Raw genomic sequence first — 18,461 nt, 5'->3', positions numbered from 1 at the left:
GCTTGTACACGAGCAACTAAAAGAAATGTGCTGGAGGAAAGTTCCTATATGTTCCTACATGTCTTGACTAATAATTGCCTGGCAGGAATTATGTAGGAATAACTGACAGGTAAATGTATTTTGTTTCGTTATTCTGTTTTCTTCTTTGAACACACAAGTTCACTTTTGAAGATCCTATTTATAATCAAATCCATCTACTCAGCTCTATTCAAAATGCTACACCTCAGCAGCTCAGAGAACTGGGAAGGGTGTGGGAGTGGGCATGAATCCCCATGCGTGCATTGATCAAATCCTACAACCTTAAAAAGAACAAAAGACAACCGCACAATGTAAACAGCATCACACACAAAGCAAACTTATTAAAGGCTACAAATGAGGAGACTCAAAGAAAATCTTAAGTCCTGTGGTCAGGAACCCTTCCTCACAGCTTACAAAAATAACAGCAGTATTCCAACACATACTTGGGCAAATAATAACACTGTGTTACTTGAAACAATAAGTAAAAAAAAAGGTTGTTCTGTTTTTTCTTTTCTTTTTGTGTCTGTACAGCACTCAGTACACTGGAGTTTTGGGTCATGAGAAGCATGCTCTATAACAGCAGAAAGAGTCACAATTATCCACCTTTCCCACAGAAACATGCTAATCAGCCTCTGACTAGGGAAAATTCAGAGTTTCAAACAACAGAATATCTCTCTCCCCTAAAGATTTTTACCTGTCATCTCAAAATACATATGCCAAAATACAACTTTGTAAACACGCTCTTTTGCCTGCAAGGAACCATGTCACCATTTGTCCACAGGTTTCAGTTTTAAATTATTAGATAATCTCCCTGAAGACTGGGCAATTACAAAGTACAGGCAGTTTAAGATTTTCTTTTACTATTCTTATATTCAGCATTAACAATAAACAAATTTTTGGTGCTTACATGTTAGCAGATTACAAAGTTGCCAAAGGTCACTGTGGGTGTATGGCCTTCATTCCTGTCAAGCACCAGAAAGCTGAAGCTGTCAAAGAGAGTACTTGGAAATAATTTGCAGTTTTACATGGGAACATCAAATAGTCCAGTGAAGACCTAAAGCGTTTATGTAACGCAGTGACTGTAGTACTAAAGGTTCATCTGCCAGTGACTTGCCACAACTCAGGTAAAATTGTTAAGGAGTTCACAATAACTCTCCACAATTTGAAGAGCTGTAAGATACCTGACAACAATCATTAGAAACTTCTCATCTCTGCAGAAACATTTCCAGCATTTTAATACATTTTAATTAGCAACTATTCTGATTTTAGCTTGAATAATTTTTGCTTATCTGCGAGCTTATTTTATTACATACATTTGCATAAAGCAATAACTGTTTCCTTAAAACATTAAATTTACTTCTGCTACATAGGCCTCATAATATTTTTATGAGATCATTTGGTTGCAGTGGAAATGGTTATGATGTCAAATTAAGCATCCTGATTTAAAGATAGCAATTTAAAAAAAAAAATACTTTTAGGCAGGCATGTTTAACAGAGAGGAAATTAAATAATATTTATTTGCCAAGAAAAGGATTTCGATTTTCTTTGAGGCACTGCAATTAAACTAAAATCTAAAAACGCCAGATTAATCAAACATGGAGCAGAGTTTAAGACACTGTAGAAATTCTAGCACAATTCTTTCACTGTCTCATTAACCAGCAGTTCTCCCATCTCATCCCTTGGACACCTGGGTTGATGTCAGTGCCCTGACATAAGCTGATGAACTCAGCGCACTGTGTCTGCTGTCCCACACTATGCTACTGGTACCACCTGACAACGCAGTCCCCTTTTTGTCATCAACTGTCAAAAACGTAGTCAAATTCCAAAAACTTCTTTCTGACCGGTTGATCCACCCCTTTTAAATGCTAAATATGAATGTTTTGCCTCATGAAAACGCTGGGTGATCAGTCAGTGGTTACTGCTCACAGCTTTCACAACCTGTGCCAGCCTTCAGACAGGAAACACATGAGCCAAGAGAGCTCACACTAGTTTTTGTTATATATCCCTTTGCCTAATCAAACTGTGGGTCACATATAACACAAAATATCCCCATGCTTTCAAAGCCACAGAGAATTGTGGACACATATTCTGTATAAAACTTTCTAAACACACTGAAGGAAAACAGTGTATTTGACAGAGTCTTCTTGTGCATACTTTGCCAAGCTCTTTCAATAATTTTTTTAAAGTTCAGTGTCCTCTTTCCCTTCCTGCCCATTCAGAAAAAAAAAAGGAAAAAGTTAATTCAGTTCATTCTGTATCCTTGTCAATGGCACATAGAATAAGGAACTATTAAGTGCTGTTTTAATTACACAGTATTTCATTTGAATGTTTACACACTTGAGAATTAAGTACCCTGGTCTGGGCTATTCTCATAACTGAGATATGAATCTGCAGGTTACATGTGACAGAACACCAAACTGCAAGAGGTTTACAGTCAGTACCATTTTCCTTACTGTGAGAAGCCCAAAACTTTGGTAGTACAACGCTCATAATGCTGAAACAACTGAATCCACCATTCCATACCAGTCAGTCTTGAAAGAAAAGATGCAGATCAAATAACTGATTTGGGTGTGTGAACGGAGTAAAAGCAATTGTAGAAAGTTTGTTGTTGCCATGTTTTTCTTCCTTTTGAGCAGCATCAACATGGGACTAATTCATGATCTTTACAAAGTAGTTTCCAGTTAGACTGACACACAATGGCAAGCAGCGTTAGACAGGTGAAGTGACAGGAAGGAGGAAGGCTGACTTGATGTCAGTGACAAAAACTATTTTAATGGAAATGTGAAATTATTCAAAAATTTCTTCCCCTAAACACGTGAAGATTTCTCTAGTCAGATTCAGACTGCACAATGGGCTGAGAGCAGGAATCAGCCAGACACAGTATTTTAACATACCATGTTTTTTCTAATGGCTTTTCATACTTGATGCCTCACTTAAAGGTTTCTTCTGCCAAAGATCTGTTAAATCAGTGATGTTCCATCAAACAGTAGTTGTCAAACATGATAAAGACCTACAATAATAAAATACGTGACCAAGAGGTTTTAGTAGCCAAGGATTCAGGGAAGAGTCGTGTTTCCAAGGCACAGAAAGATAATAATAATGAACAGCATGACGTTTGTTCAGCAACACTAATTTTCAGGCCTCTTTCCTTCTATCCTAAAATCAGATCTACGTATCAGGTAATCCAACGGATGGATCTGATAGGAAAGTCACGTTACAAAGGACAGATGAAAATACTCAACTGCTACTGCAGAACACACCTTTCAATTAAGCCCTTTAAGTAGGCAGCCTCCCACCTTGTTGCAGATACAGGACAAATTCCAAGTCTCTCTCCTGCACCATAATATCACACACCAGAACAAAGACTCAACTAACAAGCTGTAGTGGGCACCTGGTATAAAAACCTGCAGAAAAAAAAAAGTGCAAAGCAACACCACAAACATGCAAAAGTAGGAAGAAGCATTAAGGCAGATCTTATTTCTCAGTGTAGGAAACCATGTGTGCACATTCAAACACAGACCTCCAAACCAGAGTGGTGTGCACAGACACAGAATCTTTGTGTCATGATCCTGCTCGTGGCCTTTTATGTTTTGGAGATGTTGCCTGCATTTTGATTAACATCTATCAGTCTTTGATGAAAGATGTAGTCAAATGCTGCTCAAGTTACTCCAACACTGAATAATTTCCTTGAGAACTATTCTAATTTACTGTTTCATTTCCATGAAGAAGGCACACTTGCTAATGTCCTGGTTTTGTTAAAAAAAAGTTTCTCTTTCAGTGAATTTGCCTGTCAGCTAAAGCTTCATATTAGCTGCATTTTCCTGGAGAACCAGACACATGTTTTGGTAAACCCAGCAATGGAATGCAAACTTATTGATAAGTACAGATGGATATCTCCCGAGAGTGGCAAGGAGAAACCGGTGACCAAGAAACTGACCAACTGTGTGTAACATTCCATTCACGTGAATACTTCATATAAAAGTGGGAGATCACGAGGACCTTTTCGCTTTTTCCTTATGGCCGACATTAGGAGAGGACCTTGCTGGTCATCTCTGCGAACTGAGGCCTAGTGAGAGACTGAATCCAGCTCCGGTTGGCTGCAGAGTCCAATCTACGACTTCGGGTGCCAGCTCTGCAGTTGCTGAGACTTTTCAAGATTGGTTTTGTATATTTTGTATTATTTTCTCTATTCTTATTAGTAGCATTAGTAAAACATTTTTAATTTTTCCAACTCTCTTCTCTCTGTCCTTCTTTCCCTCCCGATCGCCTGTCCTTAGTGGGAAGGGGGGAGAGGGAGGGGCAAAAGGGGGAAGCGTGGGGGGGAGAGGAGGTTAACAGTACATCTGCCAGGGTTTGATTGTCACCCTGCAATCTTAACCCTCGACAGATAATTGGCGCCCAACATGGCGCATCGATTGAGGCAAAAACCCCAAATAAGAGATGGTTCTATTGGCTGAGAGAGTTCAGGGAAGTTGGGATAAGAAACAAAAACGTAAATATGAAGACAATCAGATTTTCTTCCTCCTATTGCCTGGATGATTGTTATTTGGCTCAGGACCATTCTTGCGAAAGGATCCCCTGTCGATTAAGTGCACTTTTAGGCAGTATGCAGAAACCATCAGGAAGAAGGCAGAAAAACGTGTGTCTTTTTATGACTCCATATGCTGAAATCTACAGATGTTTTTCCCAGTACACAACATCAGAAAGAAACCAAAGAACATAGAGTGCTAGTTGTTGTTTTCTCCTCACCTCCTTGCAAAGCCACCACTGAAAAGACTCTAACCTGCCAAGGAACCTTCTTTGAACCTTCCATTTCCTGATAAGTTTAAACTTATCCTCTCAGAGAGAAATGAAGCTCGGCTCCAGGAAAGAACATTGTGAATAAAATCAGGTAGCATTCCCTTACAGAAACTGAACTATGTGAAAAGATAAATACAAAATTGTGCATGAAGCTGGAAGAATCTGTGGTCAATAGCATTTTACACAACAATCAGAATTCCAGTAAATCAGTTTCCATTACAAAGGAAATACCAACAAGATTACGATGTCACAAACGCAGAGTGAGAAAGAATAAACTCTATTGGGGAAATAACAAGTGGAATTTAAATACATCAGTCACTTTTCTTGTCCTTTTTCTGAAGTTTTCAGTTTAAGAAAAATTTGTTCAACTATATCAGAAGTATTCAGACTTTGATCACCTACTACTTCATTCCCTCTGGAGTTCCACAGCTGTTCAGAAATGTTACATTTTAAATTTGTTCAACAGCTGTTTAGCTCAATAGCCAAGGTTTTAATACTCCAGAACACTAATTACATAAAGGCATCTGAAAGAGGAGGGAAAAAAGGTCTGCTTCTACCTATTCATAAAGCTGGGTAATAACTATGGTCATCTAGCTACATACCACCTTCTTCCATATTCTAGCTTTGGAATTAAGGTTGCTCTTTGCAATTCTTCAATTGCCCTAATCATCAAGGACATAAAAGTCATAGTTGTAAAAAGCACATACATTACTCTTCTGATAGGTCCCCATAATTTCAAAATAGCCTTTAAAAGGCTTGAAATGTTTATACTGATGAGAATTTTTTTTAAAACTACACTTTAAGAATTTGAGGGTATCTTTTCTTCACATGGAACTGATTTACAGTGGGACCTGAAGACTGGAAAAAAATTAGAGTACATGCTAGTACCCTTCAAGTAAAAGTATCTTCTTAATATTTCTGTTTTGAACAGAAGACATACGCAAGTTCCAGATATATAAATTGTGGGCTAATCTCAATATAACGTAATGATAATTCTACGAGTAACTCCATCTCTAGGATTATCATTGTTGCCTTACCAAAACTTAAGACCTTAACAAATCAATTTAATTCTGTATTCTGGCAGCTTTTAGAAAATAAAATACACTGGTCAAAAAGCATTTAATGTGCTTTTTAAAGGTCAGTTTTTAAAAGACTCTTCTTCAGTTTACAACATATCATTAACCAATCACCTCCCTGACCAGTCTGGTTTGCTGTCAGACATGCCTGTCCCAGATACCCGAGAGAGGTGCTGCAACAGTACATTTTTATCGGCTTTCTGTGAAGCACTACACTTCACAAAAAAATTTGATCCTACATGTCTGAATAAAGACACGTCTGTGCATTTTTCTCCGTATTACATCAAATTTAATTAATCTAGCATTATGTGATACAATGCAGTGTTAACATCTTTTTTCACTATTTGCACCTATTTTTAATCAAAGAGAAATCATAATAATTCAAGTATGGCTGGTAAGTCTTCACCTGTGGTAAATTGCCACCTCCTCCACTTTCACAGCAAACACCATAGTGTAACTACACCCTACCTAAAACTAAATGAATCTCTAACTGATGGCAAGCCCCAGATCCTCCAGAAACCCTATACCTAAAATCAGTAAACTCAAGTGATGGTGCTTAAGAAGGAATGCAAACTGTCAGGCATCAGAAAGGATGCTGGGGGGACAAAAACACTATCACACAGACAGGAGATGTGGAGAGTGAAGAAAATGTGTCACTTAAGAATGGCAACATATTTTAGAATAACTAAAGCAATCACAAGTTGCAGCAGTACTAGTTATTACAATACACTCAAATTAGATAAGATTTTCAAATATGATATGACGTGATATCTGGAGTTAAGGAAAAAAAAATGACTCCTGTAAAAGGTTCGAGGTGCCTGTTCCCAAGGGGATACAAACTTCCTTCCAGCTCTGGTCCAAAGCCTTTGAGATTGGGTCTGAATGGATGAACAAAGCACCAACTTTATCCCTGCTAACACGGACTGGCTGGTAGGGAGCAAGACTGAGGTGATGTCGAGGTCATAGTCAAAAAGGCAACAGGAACCTAAAACATAAATGCATGAAACCTCTTTGGAGCTAGGTTTTTCAGTTTGTCCTTTATACATTTTAATATGAATAACTCATAAAATGCCACAGTCCATAACAATTCACATGGGTATCAATAATTTAAAAACTACCCATCTAAGACTAAAACCATGAGGAATATGGCACCGCATACAATGTTCCATCATATTCACCATTAAGGTCACTGCTGTTTACTCTCCCACATTTCTAAAGGGAGAAAAATGCCTCAGAGAGTTAGGATTTCACCAGCTGCTTGATTCCTGCAGGCCAAGACTACAGCCACCCTCTGCATGCGGTGCCGAGCTAGAACTGATCAGCACTGCCTGAAAACCACGTAGAGAACAGCTACACTAACCAAGGCAAATACAACCGTAAACTCGCCTAAAACAACACGCTCCTTCTACAGCAAAGTCAGTTCATGTTTGAATACATAAATATGCCAATCAAAGACACATATTAAAAACAAACAAACACTAAACCATTTGCAAGGGCAGTCTGATTTTTTATTTCTGCTTCCATGGAAAATTCACATCAAAGTTTTCCTTTTAAAAATGTTCCTATCAGTCCAGTTACTGGGCTATATAGAGAAAATGGGACAAAAGACCTTCAAAGAGTTTAGTATAAATATTTAAGAGGAAAATGGTGACAAAACTTTCTTGGTGTTTCAGTTCCATTTTTTACTTTCCCTCCTCTGAACGTTTAAATTGACTGTTGCCCACTGGCATTTCAATAACCAGTGGGTGCATTAGTTGACCAGTTAGTTCTATGACAATCTCACAATTTTGCCTATGCAAAAATTACAGTTATATCCCCATGGCTATGTTCTTGCACCATGCTTCTCACGTTTAAGGAAAAAACCCTAGCACCTCTATGATTATCCCATCATGAGCCAAGCATGAAGGGTTGTCAGCGAATGAACCGCCTGATCTGCAGAAAACAGCACAGACCTAATTTTGGTAAAAAACAATTCCTTCTCATTTCTCCACTAAGCAGTGGAAACTGCAAAAAATATCTGTAATTGCAAGGCAGTACATAGTCCTATGGTTGTCATATAAGACATAACCCTTCACCAGTTGCCAGCTTAAGGTATTTCTGTGCTCAATCCTACATTACAGCATGCCATCCACGTATGTTTATGCAGCTCTGCTGTGAACCATATCAGGGAACTGATCCAATTTAAAGCTAACAACAACAACTATCTATCTATCTATCTATCTATCTATCTATCTATCTATCTATCTATCTATCTAAGCTTTTTTGCTTTACTTTTTGCCAGTCAGTTACCCATTCTATTTCACAATGTCAACATTACATTACCCTAGTATTGCTACTGAATGTTTAGTATTAGCCAAGCTGAATCACAGCTCCATGGCTACCATTGGCTTTTAAAAAACACAGTGACTTGGCGGTTCAGGAAACAAAGAGGTACCTCTCCACATCAACCCAACCCACAGAGAGCTACAGTGAGTTCAGCCCTGGCATCAAGGCATGGAGACGATCAGCTCAGTATCAGGAAGGCAAAACAGGCAAAGAACCTGTCCCAGAGGCCGGGTCCAGCCTAGCCTAGGGCTCCAAAAAAGTACCAGTAACTTCTGAAAACGATGGAAGTAGTGATGATACTAAGATTTAAAAATTAATTTTAAAAGGTTTGGCTATCTGGGCACAAGTCTGCCAATCTCGGTGTGCTCTCTAGAAATAAAACCTGTGTGTATTTGCAAACTCCTTTTTGCTCAGCCTCTGAGGGTCAGATCAATTAGTACCCTCCCCTACCTAAGTCACAGCATGATGCAAAAACCAATCCATTTACAAGCAGAAAGGCACATGCGATTTAAGGTATTTGGGATTCCAGAAGTTCCACCAAGGTGCACATCCAGAACTGCCACAGCCCTGGCAGAGCACGTACAAACATTTCAGACACACTGACCAGGCATCCCTGCTCCAGCCCAATAACCATGCGTGCAACACGTCTAACGTGCCTTGGCGGAACAGTACTAAGCATCAAGCACAGCAGCCATCTCAAACTGTGGCAGGTGGAGGTATCATTCATGCAAAATGCATAAACACTACTGGCAACAGAGAACCCAAATCTCCACCCTCCCTGCTGGGTGTTCTAACTGCTACCTACTAAATTGGGTTCTGGCCACTCCTCTTTTCCCTCAGTCCTTGTGTTGCTAACTACACAGTGTCCCTGTCCAAAACAGAGATGAAAGCCTTGCTGTTCAAAGATCCTCCTGGGACATCCTTATCTTTTCATTTCCCACTGGCTGACTCAGATGCTCCCACACTGGCTGTTGTGGTAGCTGCTCCCTAACACCTCAGACAGGCTTCCTCATTCTACTTCCAAAGCCATATGGATAAAAGTTAGGCATGAAAATGCTGATCTAAAGAACACCAAACTCTCCTTAGCCTAAATTCCCGGCTCTGATTTTCACATGGCTAAGAGTAAGCTCCTCTTCAAGGAGACCCAAAGAATGACCTTACTGGTCAGCACAGAAACAGTTCTTGCAGGCTGCTTACGCATGCAAGATATCACAAGCATATAAATCCAGCAGCTCAGGTTAGGGACCTCAAATATCCAACAAGAGGAATTTGATCAGGCTTGTGACAAGCTCTATTTCTTCTGTTTCTTTCTCTAAATGTGTGTAGTCTCGTGTACAGGCATTCACTTCTTCACTCTCTCTCCAATGTTTCTTTTTTTCCTCTCTTCAGAGAAAAAGAAAAATGCCAACAACCCACTCCTTATGAGCAATTTAATCCTTTAACACATTGGATTTTGTGCAGGCCAAGTAACATTTTTGGTAAAGAATATAATTGCAATTGCACATTTCTAAGGTATTATAAATAGCATGAAATTATTTTAAAATGTTATGAAAAATGCATTTGCAGTGTTCCTTTAAGTGTTTTAACAAAGCTTCAGTTGAAATTGCTTTATTCCAAAGCAATCGAAGATACAGTATTTTTATAAGGAACTCTTTTATCTCCCTGTAAATGACTGAGATACAGATACTTTCCAGAAAGAGAATGCCCCAGAAAATATGCAATCTTACTAGCTGTAGTTATCTAGCACCATAAAACACCAACTGCTGTGTTTCTGAATACTGTGTTGTAGCCGAGGCAAAACAGCACGATAAGCAGTCACAGTAGTACCCAGAGTCCTTACCCAAGTTTAGGTTTGATGTCATACAAACATACAGGCTCTATGCAGTGTGGCAAAGCCATCCTGTAGCCAAAGCAGCAGATCAAAAGCAAAATGAAGCTAAAATTAAGCAGCATGTCCATGCCATTTTCCAGGAAATACAGTATCACATACCTCCTTGTCATAATCCTTGGACAACATAGATAAATAAAATAGATATTGGCCTAAACAAGCTGGTCAGAAGACACATTGTTATCATTCAGGGCTGCTAGCTTGTCTGTATTACAGTATCAGGAAAATCACCTTTAAAGAATCATTTGAAGTACAACTGCAAGAATTCTAACCTCTTGCGACACAAAGCTGCATAGAAAGAGGAATTCATTTCCCAATGTGATAAGAACCAGATAACTTTAAATACTTTTCGGCAAACATCACAACAGACAAGAAGCACATAAGGATGTACACTTAACTGTTTGGTCCAGTAACACTCTTCGAGGGCTATAGATGAAGCGAGGTCACCCTGAAATTCCTCTTTCAGGGACATCATAATGGAAAACAGCAAGTTTCAAAAACTTGTTAATACCACTGGCAGTTGCAACATGCAATCCCATCAGTACCTCTCTTAACATATTAAAGGCATAAATCAACCCCTTTCAGCACCTGCTCTCACTCTCACTTTCCTCTGGGTCAGTGGGGTGGGTGGAACAGCAGTACAAAGATACAAATAAACTCAGTTAAGACAAAACCCTCAGTGTAATAAAGCTTCTTTTTTGGGTAACTCAGTGTTCACTGCAGAAGAGAGCTGCATGGACTTTTTCCACAAGAAGGTCGCTCTGTGAGTGCCTTCCCTGGCATCATCCTTGCCAGTGGGCCCCATAACTTGCTGCGTACCTTGTGGGAGCAGGACTCAAGGCAGTCCTCCTAAGGGTAAATGTCATCAGCAAAGACTCGTGCAGTAAAAGAAACCAAATGAAACTAAACACATGAAAAATGGCAGGGAACGGGAGTAAACTTATTTGCTTTCTCCTCTCTTACTGTCACAGTCACCATGCATGCTACTTTGTACTCAGAAAAGGTTTGAAATTATCAGCACTGATACAAATTCAGCATCCCGTTATCAAGCAAATTCTGATCTCTTAAGAAGTCAATGCAGTAATAAGTCATAAGCAGCACAAATACATGTTGGTTTTGGTTTGTTTTTTTTTTTTTTTTCTGAAGGGGTAAGTGGAAAGAAGAGTCTCATGATACATAAGTTGAGAATTTACACACTTAGGCACAGTTCCAAAATGTAACTACACATCAGCGAGCACTGCTGGACATTCACAGACTTGCAATAGGATTTTCCACATGGATCTTACAGGATGCTACCACATCCAAAAAAATTACCACGGTACCATTAAATGTCATGACATTATTAAGTCTACAGTGCACAAACTCAGTGATGCTTTAGGGAAACAGAGACTGCTCTCTCCTTACTCACCAACCACTTTACCCCCACAATTTTGATCTCACCGAGTGGTTGGAGCCTGTCCATAAGGGACTCCACTCCTTTCATGGACACAGTAGCCCATCATGATGCTAGGATCCCTCACCTGTTCCTTTCTGAGGGCCCAATGAATCCACATGCAATGAAATGCAACACAACTCTTCCATTTTGCTGGAAGAACGGCATCATCAAGGGCAAGAAGAGGGAATTCAGTCTGTTCCAGGCCCAGCCCGCCCTACTGCGAGCACAGAGGAGAGGAGCATGGGAGAAGAAGCTGAACAGAGATTTGACGATGGAGCTGGATGATGCACAAAGGGACATGCTGTGGGCGCAGCATAGCAAAACAATTGGCATAGTTGTACCAGCATCTAATTGTTTTGGCATTGTTTGGAATGATGTTCATTTAGAAATGCATTGCCATGGTGTTTGTATTTCAACCATTGCTCACACAGACCTCATTAATTCACATTACCTCATGCAAGCATTGGATCATTTCTGCACACAAAATGGCCCATAGAGCCAGGCTCAGCAACATCAACCCTTCACAGAACTCCAATTAATTCAGTCAAGGTGAGGCACCTGGCAGGACCAGGGCGTTCAGTGGGAAATGTCTGACTATATTAACACCAAGACATACAAGGAGCCTGTGATGGGGCCTAACTACTTTTAATAGGACAAGGTTTAGGATTTTAGAGGTGAGTGTGGCAGTAACTGGAAGGAACATGTAACTCCACTGGTACAGCTTCCATAGTAAAGAGTTCCAGAAAAACACAAGGGGAAATAGAATTTAAAACCGCCTAACAGATTTTCTTTACTTTGCATTAGAAACATCCCAAATATTGTCATGTAAGCAAAGTCAGCAACAAATCTCTTTGTGTTACCTTATTGATATATTTCTGACGGACTTTCTTCAAAAGACTTATGCATGCACTTACAATTAAGCGTGCAAGTAGTCCCATCAGGTACTGATGTACAGTTCATGCCTTCACTTAAACAGTCATTTTACAATTAGCTTTTTTAGCATGTGAGATTTGTGTTCGCTTTGTCCATAAGACAATAATTATAAAATAACTTATACATTCTGGATAATACAGGCAAAGAGTACCTGACCAATGGATACAAGTTAACATATGCACAAAAAATCAACTACATTAGAAACAGAGACATATACCACAGTACTTAAAAATCAACTCCTCTATCAGTATTATGCAGTTCAATACAAGTATTGAAATTTATTCACATACTATCCATAGCAGAGATGAAATTTAATGGTGTACAAGTGCCACCATGCTAAGCCCACTGTTTTTACAGTTTCTAATCTTCAATTTATCTACCAAAACTACTCAAGGTTGGAATTTTGTGAATGCAATTTTTAACTGTTTTGAATGTAGCTAAGTGGTTATGAAATATAAAGTTTAAAAACATTACATATACTGGTTCTCATTTTAAGTACCAGTTTCTGTCCTTAAGTTGAACAGACAAAGTAGCACAGTGGCAAAGGCAAAACCAGCATGGAAAGAGGTCTAATCGAGAAATACCTTAGAACTTCCCACTGAAAATAAATTTATAATTTACCAAGCAGTAGAACTTTGAAAAGATAGCAAATCACACTTTGCACATGCATGAAACAACAGCTACAACCACAACTGTGTAGCAGTATACGGACCAAGGGTAGCTTAAGTTCACTCAACAGGCACAGTTAATTTTGCTGTAAAATAAACACCAGGTGAATGGCAAGTGGATTAGCTAGACTATGTAACTTATCTTTAGAAGTACCTGGCTAAAGGGCAAAAAAACCATTGTGACTGCATTGTTAAACACTTGAAGAAATAAACCATGACACACTGTAAAAAATGTCATTGTTGCTCTGTACATCCATTGCCATAAAGACTTTCCACACAGCCTGTTTTCTATGCAATTCAGAAAAAGCCAGTACCTATGATGGTAATTTAGTTACCAATGGGGTAAAAATCTCCTGGAATATCTCACCTGCAGTTTTTACTGGCAACTTGTACAAATACAATTTACAGTGCAGTTTTCACAAAACACTTCCAGAAAATATTTTCAAATATTAAGAAAACACACTGATGTGCAATATACAATTTATACAATGTTTTAAACAGTGTAAGACACTGAGTAACACACAATGAAGTAAAGTAAATGGCACTGTAATGGACATAAAAGATTCGATGCATAAAAGTTTTGCCCACTTCTCGATACCTGAGTGCTTAACTATGCAGCCTTAACAGTATCCCGTTCGGGTTTTCTTTCTGACAGACTGAATTCCTAGAGTCTGCTTAAAATGTCAACATTTGAAATCTTGCAAGCGACAAACAATTACATTCACTCCAAAAGACTCATATGCCTTAAAAGGGTATAATTAAAAAATCAAAGGAAGCGGTCATGCAGGACACTGGCAAGGAAAAGGTGTCGAAGAAATTTTAGAAAAATCATTCAACTCACCAGTCCATTGTTTGGCTGAGGTGAAAAAGGCAAACATTACTGAGATGCATCAGTGAGGAAGTTAGAACACAAATCAAGGCCCGTGCCTGCAAGTACATGTGAATAACTTCAGGCCCAGAAGCTCTTTGTGTGGCGAAGTTATTCATATGTGTGCTTGCAGAACCTGAGCTCAGACATCACCATTAGAGTGCAAAACACTACCTACATTTTGTCACTGACTTCAACAAAAATAGAAATTCATCTGTGTTTAACAGCAACCATGTCACCTCAAGAAGATAAAAGCCCTTTAAGTCTTACCAGGTAACTTAATAATTAATCCATTCTAGCTGCTCCTAGTTCTACTTTTGTTTTTTAAACATAAGTCTCTCAAAACACATTCAAGCCTACAACCAGTAGCCTTCCTCAGAAGCTACATGAGGACTGTAAACCCTGCAGTACAAAGAGCTGTATCTCTGTCTTGCAATGCACCAAGGATGCTAATGACACTAGCAACAAGCCATTGTTCTTTTTATCAGTTATCTCAGCCAAGCCTGATGTAATCAGAAATATACAATATTCATTTTAGTTTCTCCTTATGTATTGAGTCTTTCCAACATAAGCTTGCATATTTTGGTGATCTGAATTGCGTAATAAACCAAGCCAAAAGAAAAAGGACACCATGCAATTGTGTAGCATGGAGCACACGTGCCTACCTGATTAGGCATACACTAACTATATATATAACATTTTTTAAGTACATGTGACTAGTTGGGATTCAAGCAGACTGCACATTAAGAACTACTGCTTGGAGAGGAAAAGATAAATAAATGGTTCATAAAGTAAGTCAATGGAAGACTTTTAAAACCAATAGTCTGGTAAGATGTAAATGCTATGCTGTGTGTACGGACCAGTGGCCAATTAAAAAAAAAAAAAAGAAAGCTAGACAGGACAGCTAAGATTTATAGGTAATAAAAACAACATTTGGGGATGACAGTTTCATGTATCCCAGCAGAGGAATCATATGTTGCCCAATCAATTACAAGACCACGCATTTCAGCTAACCTAAGTTCTTAGTGAGGAAAGTGTTGATGGGAGCAGCTCTGTCATGGACTCAAATAACACAGCGTTCAAATCTGGCCAGATCGAGTACATGTGCTGCCCAATTTTTTTTTAAAGTCTCAGTATTCATAAAGGAAGCTTAATGAACACCTAGTACTAAGTTTTGAAACACCAACACTGAATATAATTTTATCTGCCATTAGAAGTGGAATACCTGTTTTTTACACGGCCTTGATCCAGCTAATGGCTCATTTTTTTTCTGGGATGGAAGTGTGTTATTAAGCAATTGATAAAAGTATTTCAATTAATTTACCCTTCCGAAACAGCAGAAAAGCCTAACTGACAGGTATATCAATCTCACAGGAGAGCACTGGGAAATTACAGTCAAATGTGAAAACAGCAGGCAAAAACAGGTATACGGAGAAAATGGGAGAAAAAGCAGGAAAGTGACGACCACGCTAAGGCCTGCAGGCAAGGCAGGGCCAACATCACTGCCTGCTCTGGGCACAGTGAGCCCCGCAAGGTCCTGACCTGCCAGCTGCTGTCCCAAGGGCCCACTGCATCCCCTCGTCATACAACGCGTGTATGTCTATTTGTATGCATCTCTATATTGTGTAAGCGTGCATGTGGCGGGCGCTCACAGAGGCACAGCCGGGCCTACCGGCGCTCGGCGCAGCCGCGACCGGGCCGGGGCGCGGGTGCCCGGCGGGGTGATGAGCGGGGGCGGCGGACGAGCCGCTCCGGTAAGAGCCGTACCGAGCGGCGGCGGCGCCGGCACGGCGGGACCAGCCGCCTCTCACCCCGCCGGGCGGCCGCGCGGTGTCACGCAGCTGGTGCATTGCAAGCAGAGAGCAGGCCCGCACCCCGCGGCTGCCGGGTGGGGATCCCCGCCGCGCCGCCTCCGTGCCCGCCGGCACCGAACCCCGCCAGCCAGGGGGCCGCCCTCGCCGCGGGCGCTCGGCGGCCCGGCAGCTCACCCTCCTCCTCCCCCGGGGCCGGCGGCGCGGAGCCGCGAGGAGGAGGCGCCACCCGCCGAGTTTCGCCAAGGACAGGCCCGAGGTCACCGTCGGCAGCCGCCCGCCTCCCGCCGCGGCCCCTTCCCCGCCGCCAACGGCCCCGCTGGCGCAGCCCGCCGCCCGCGCCGCCTCCCCGCCCGCCGCCGGCGGTGACTTACCTTGGCAGCCATGCTGTGACCGGCGCGGCCACCCCTTCCCCTCCTCCCCTCCCCTCCCTTCCGACCGCGGCAGGCAGCTTCCCCGCCTGCGCACCAGCCCGCCAGCGCCGGCCGTCACCGCTCTCCCAGGCACGGACGGGGCGCTCGGCGCCGCCAGCCCATTGGCTGCACCGCCCGGCCCGGCTGCGGCGCGCGTGATCGCCCGGCCCGGCCCCGCGGGGCTGCGGGGTCCGCGCGGGGCGAGGCGGCGGGAGAAGCGGTGGGAGGAACGGCCTCACCCCTGCGAGGAGTCCGGTTTACCTCCGGTTTTCAGTTTATGGCAGGTGGGCCTAGAGCCTCCGAGTCGCCTCGGAGGGACACCGGGCTCCCCGGGGCCCTGCAGCCCCGTCGGCCGCTGGAGGCAGCCCCGACGGGCCATGTCGCCAATTGAGCGACTGGTGCTGTTAACCCGAGGAGATGCCTCCGGCGTGTTCGGAAGGCGGCGGGGCAGGCAGGGAAGGATACTGACACCTTCATAGCAGCCGTGCTGCTGTTACTCTCCTCAGCAAACCCTCCTCTCCTGCCCAGAACCGTTTTCTTCCCCTGCTCCTTGAGAATGTTTCATCCAGTAGCTGTAACCCCAGGCTTCGTTCTTGTATGTCCCAAAAACGAGCCGTATTTTCAACCAGGTTTCATTAATACCGTTTTCATTCCTAAGTCAGTGTGAATGTGACACATAAGCAGCCCTGCTGAAGTCCGAGGCTACACCCGGGGTGACCACAGGTATGGCACGCTCGGCCTCACAGACGTTTGCAGACTGTCTGGGTGCAGTAGGCACTGAACTATTTGGCACGCAGGCCTGCGGCTGCACCCAGGGCTATCAGCAGCCCTGGCTGTGCTGCGCTGCCTGGCCTGGCGGCTGCTCGCTCCTGGGCAGATTTTAGGCCAGCCTGAGGTTGGTTATGCTGACAAGGAACTTCTCAGGTGTGTGTAGCTGAAGGTTGGTTATAAGAGTAGCTCAAGGGTGAGGTTTTGTATTTATAGTGGGCTGTCAAGTTAATCATAGCCTTGAGGTGGATCTTCCAGCACTGTCCCTAACGTGAGTTTTGTAAAGATACTAGAACAGCAAAGGATCTCAAAGACATCTATTAGAGTGTAAACCAGAACAATTAACTTTTAAATTGTTTTTAATTGTCTTAGAGGGAGGCAATGGAGAAATGATAAGAATTCATACATTCACACATCTGAAGGAGCTGGGTCTCTTTAGCTTGGAGAAGAGGAGATTGAGGGGTGACCTTATTAATGTTTACAAATACGTAAAGGGTGAGTGTCATGAGGATGGAGCCAGGCTCTTCTCAGTGACAACCAATGACAGGACAAGGGGAAATGGGTACAAACTGGAACACAGCAAGTTCCATTTAAATTTGAGCAGAAACAACTTATCAGTGAGGGTAACAGAACGCTGGAACAGGCTGCCCAGGGAGGTTGTGGAGTCTCCTACCCTGGAGACATTCAAAACCCACCTGGATGCCTTCCTATGTAACCTCATCTGTTCCTGCTCCGGCAGGGGGATTGGATTAGATGATCCCTTCCAATCCCTAACATTCTGTGATCTGCACCTGCCCGCTATAAAACTTGGGAGGATGGCTCTTCTTACGTTTATTTTCAGTCCAATAACTCTGTTTTTCAGCAAATTGTACAGTCCTCTCTGCGTCCCTCAGAAGTTTCTTCCATCACCTATGAGGCTCGGCAATGTGTCTGCCTCCTCTGCTTCTCAGCAGTCTTGAGTCTCTGCTTCTTGTAAAACCTTCCCACTTGCTGGATTCTCTTCTACCTGCCCCACATCCGTGTGCCTGCTTCATGTGCTCGGCTGTTCTGTGGAACAGCCTTTCTCTTCTTGCTGCATATCTCTGACCTAGAAAACAGCAGTTAGAGCAAAGCAGACTTGAAGCCTTCCTCCAACCACACCTTTTCAAATCAACAGAATAAACAGATTATGTAGTGCCTATCTGCAAACAACTAGATAAATAAATACTGTCACCTTGTCATAAGTGAATAGATAATAGCAGTCCATTTATAAACAACAAAAAACAATCTCAGATTATTTTAATAATACCACTAAGAAGAGAAAAATTACAGAGAAAAAATAGCATAACAATTGTCTTAGAATACAATATTCCGTTAATATAGAGAAGTCAGGATATTTAGATGTGAGGCTGAAAGTCTGTCCTATTGAGCTTTATTTTTGTGAAAACAGGCTTTAATGTTTTGTTTTGTTTTCCCACA

General features: G+C 41.9%; 1 protein-coding gene across 2 annotated transcripts in view; it reads right to left on the bottom strand.

The window, feature by feature from the left end:
• Positions 1–16,294, bottom strand: part of SLC25A13 (solute carrier family 25 member 13) — a 100,945-nt gene extending 84,651 nt beyond the window's left edge. The window contains exons 1-2 of one of the 2 annotated variants that reach the window (XM_065832431.2): positions 16,197–16,223; positions 13,985–13,999 (exon numbers count right to left, since the gene is read on the bottom strand). In XM_065832431.2, coding sequence (XP_065688503.1) covers positions 13,985–13,999; positions 16,197–16,208 — 27 coding nt within the window. In that variant the 5' untranslated portion in view covers positions 16,209–16,223. Of the gene's footprint in view, positions 1–13,984; positions 14,000–16,196 lie in introns of both variants that reach the window. The other variant, XM_065832432.2, reaches the window with a different exon arrangement.
• Between the last annotated feature and the right edge of the window lie 2,167 nt (positions 16,295–18,461).

This window comes from Patagioenas fasciata, chromosome 2 (genome assembly GCF_037038585.1).
Source record: "Patagioenas fasciata isolate bPatFas1 chromosome 2, bPatFas1.hap1, whole genome shotgun sequence".
NCBI classification, from domain to species: Eukaryota; Metazoa; Chordata; class Aves; order Columbiformes; family Columbidae; genus Patagioenas; species Patagioenas fasciata.
Note: the sequence above shows the minus strand (reverse complement) of the source record. Positions and strands in the feature narration are given on the sequence as shown.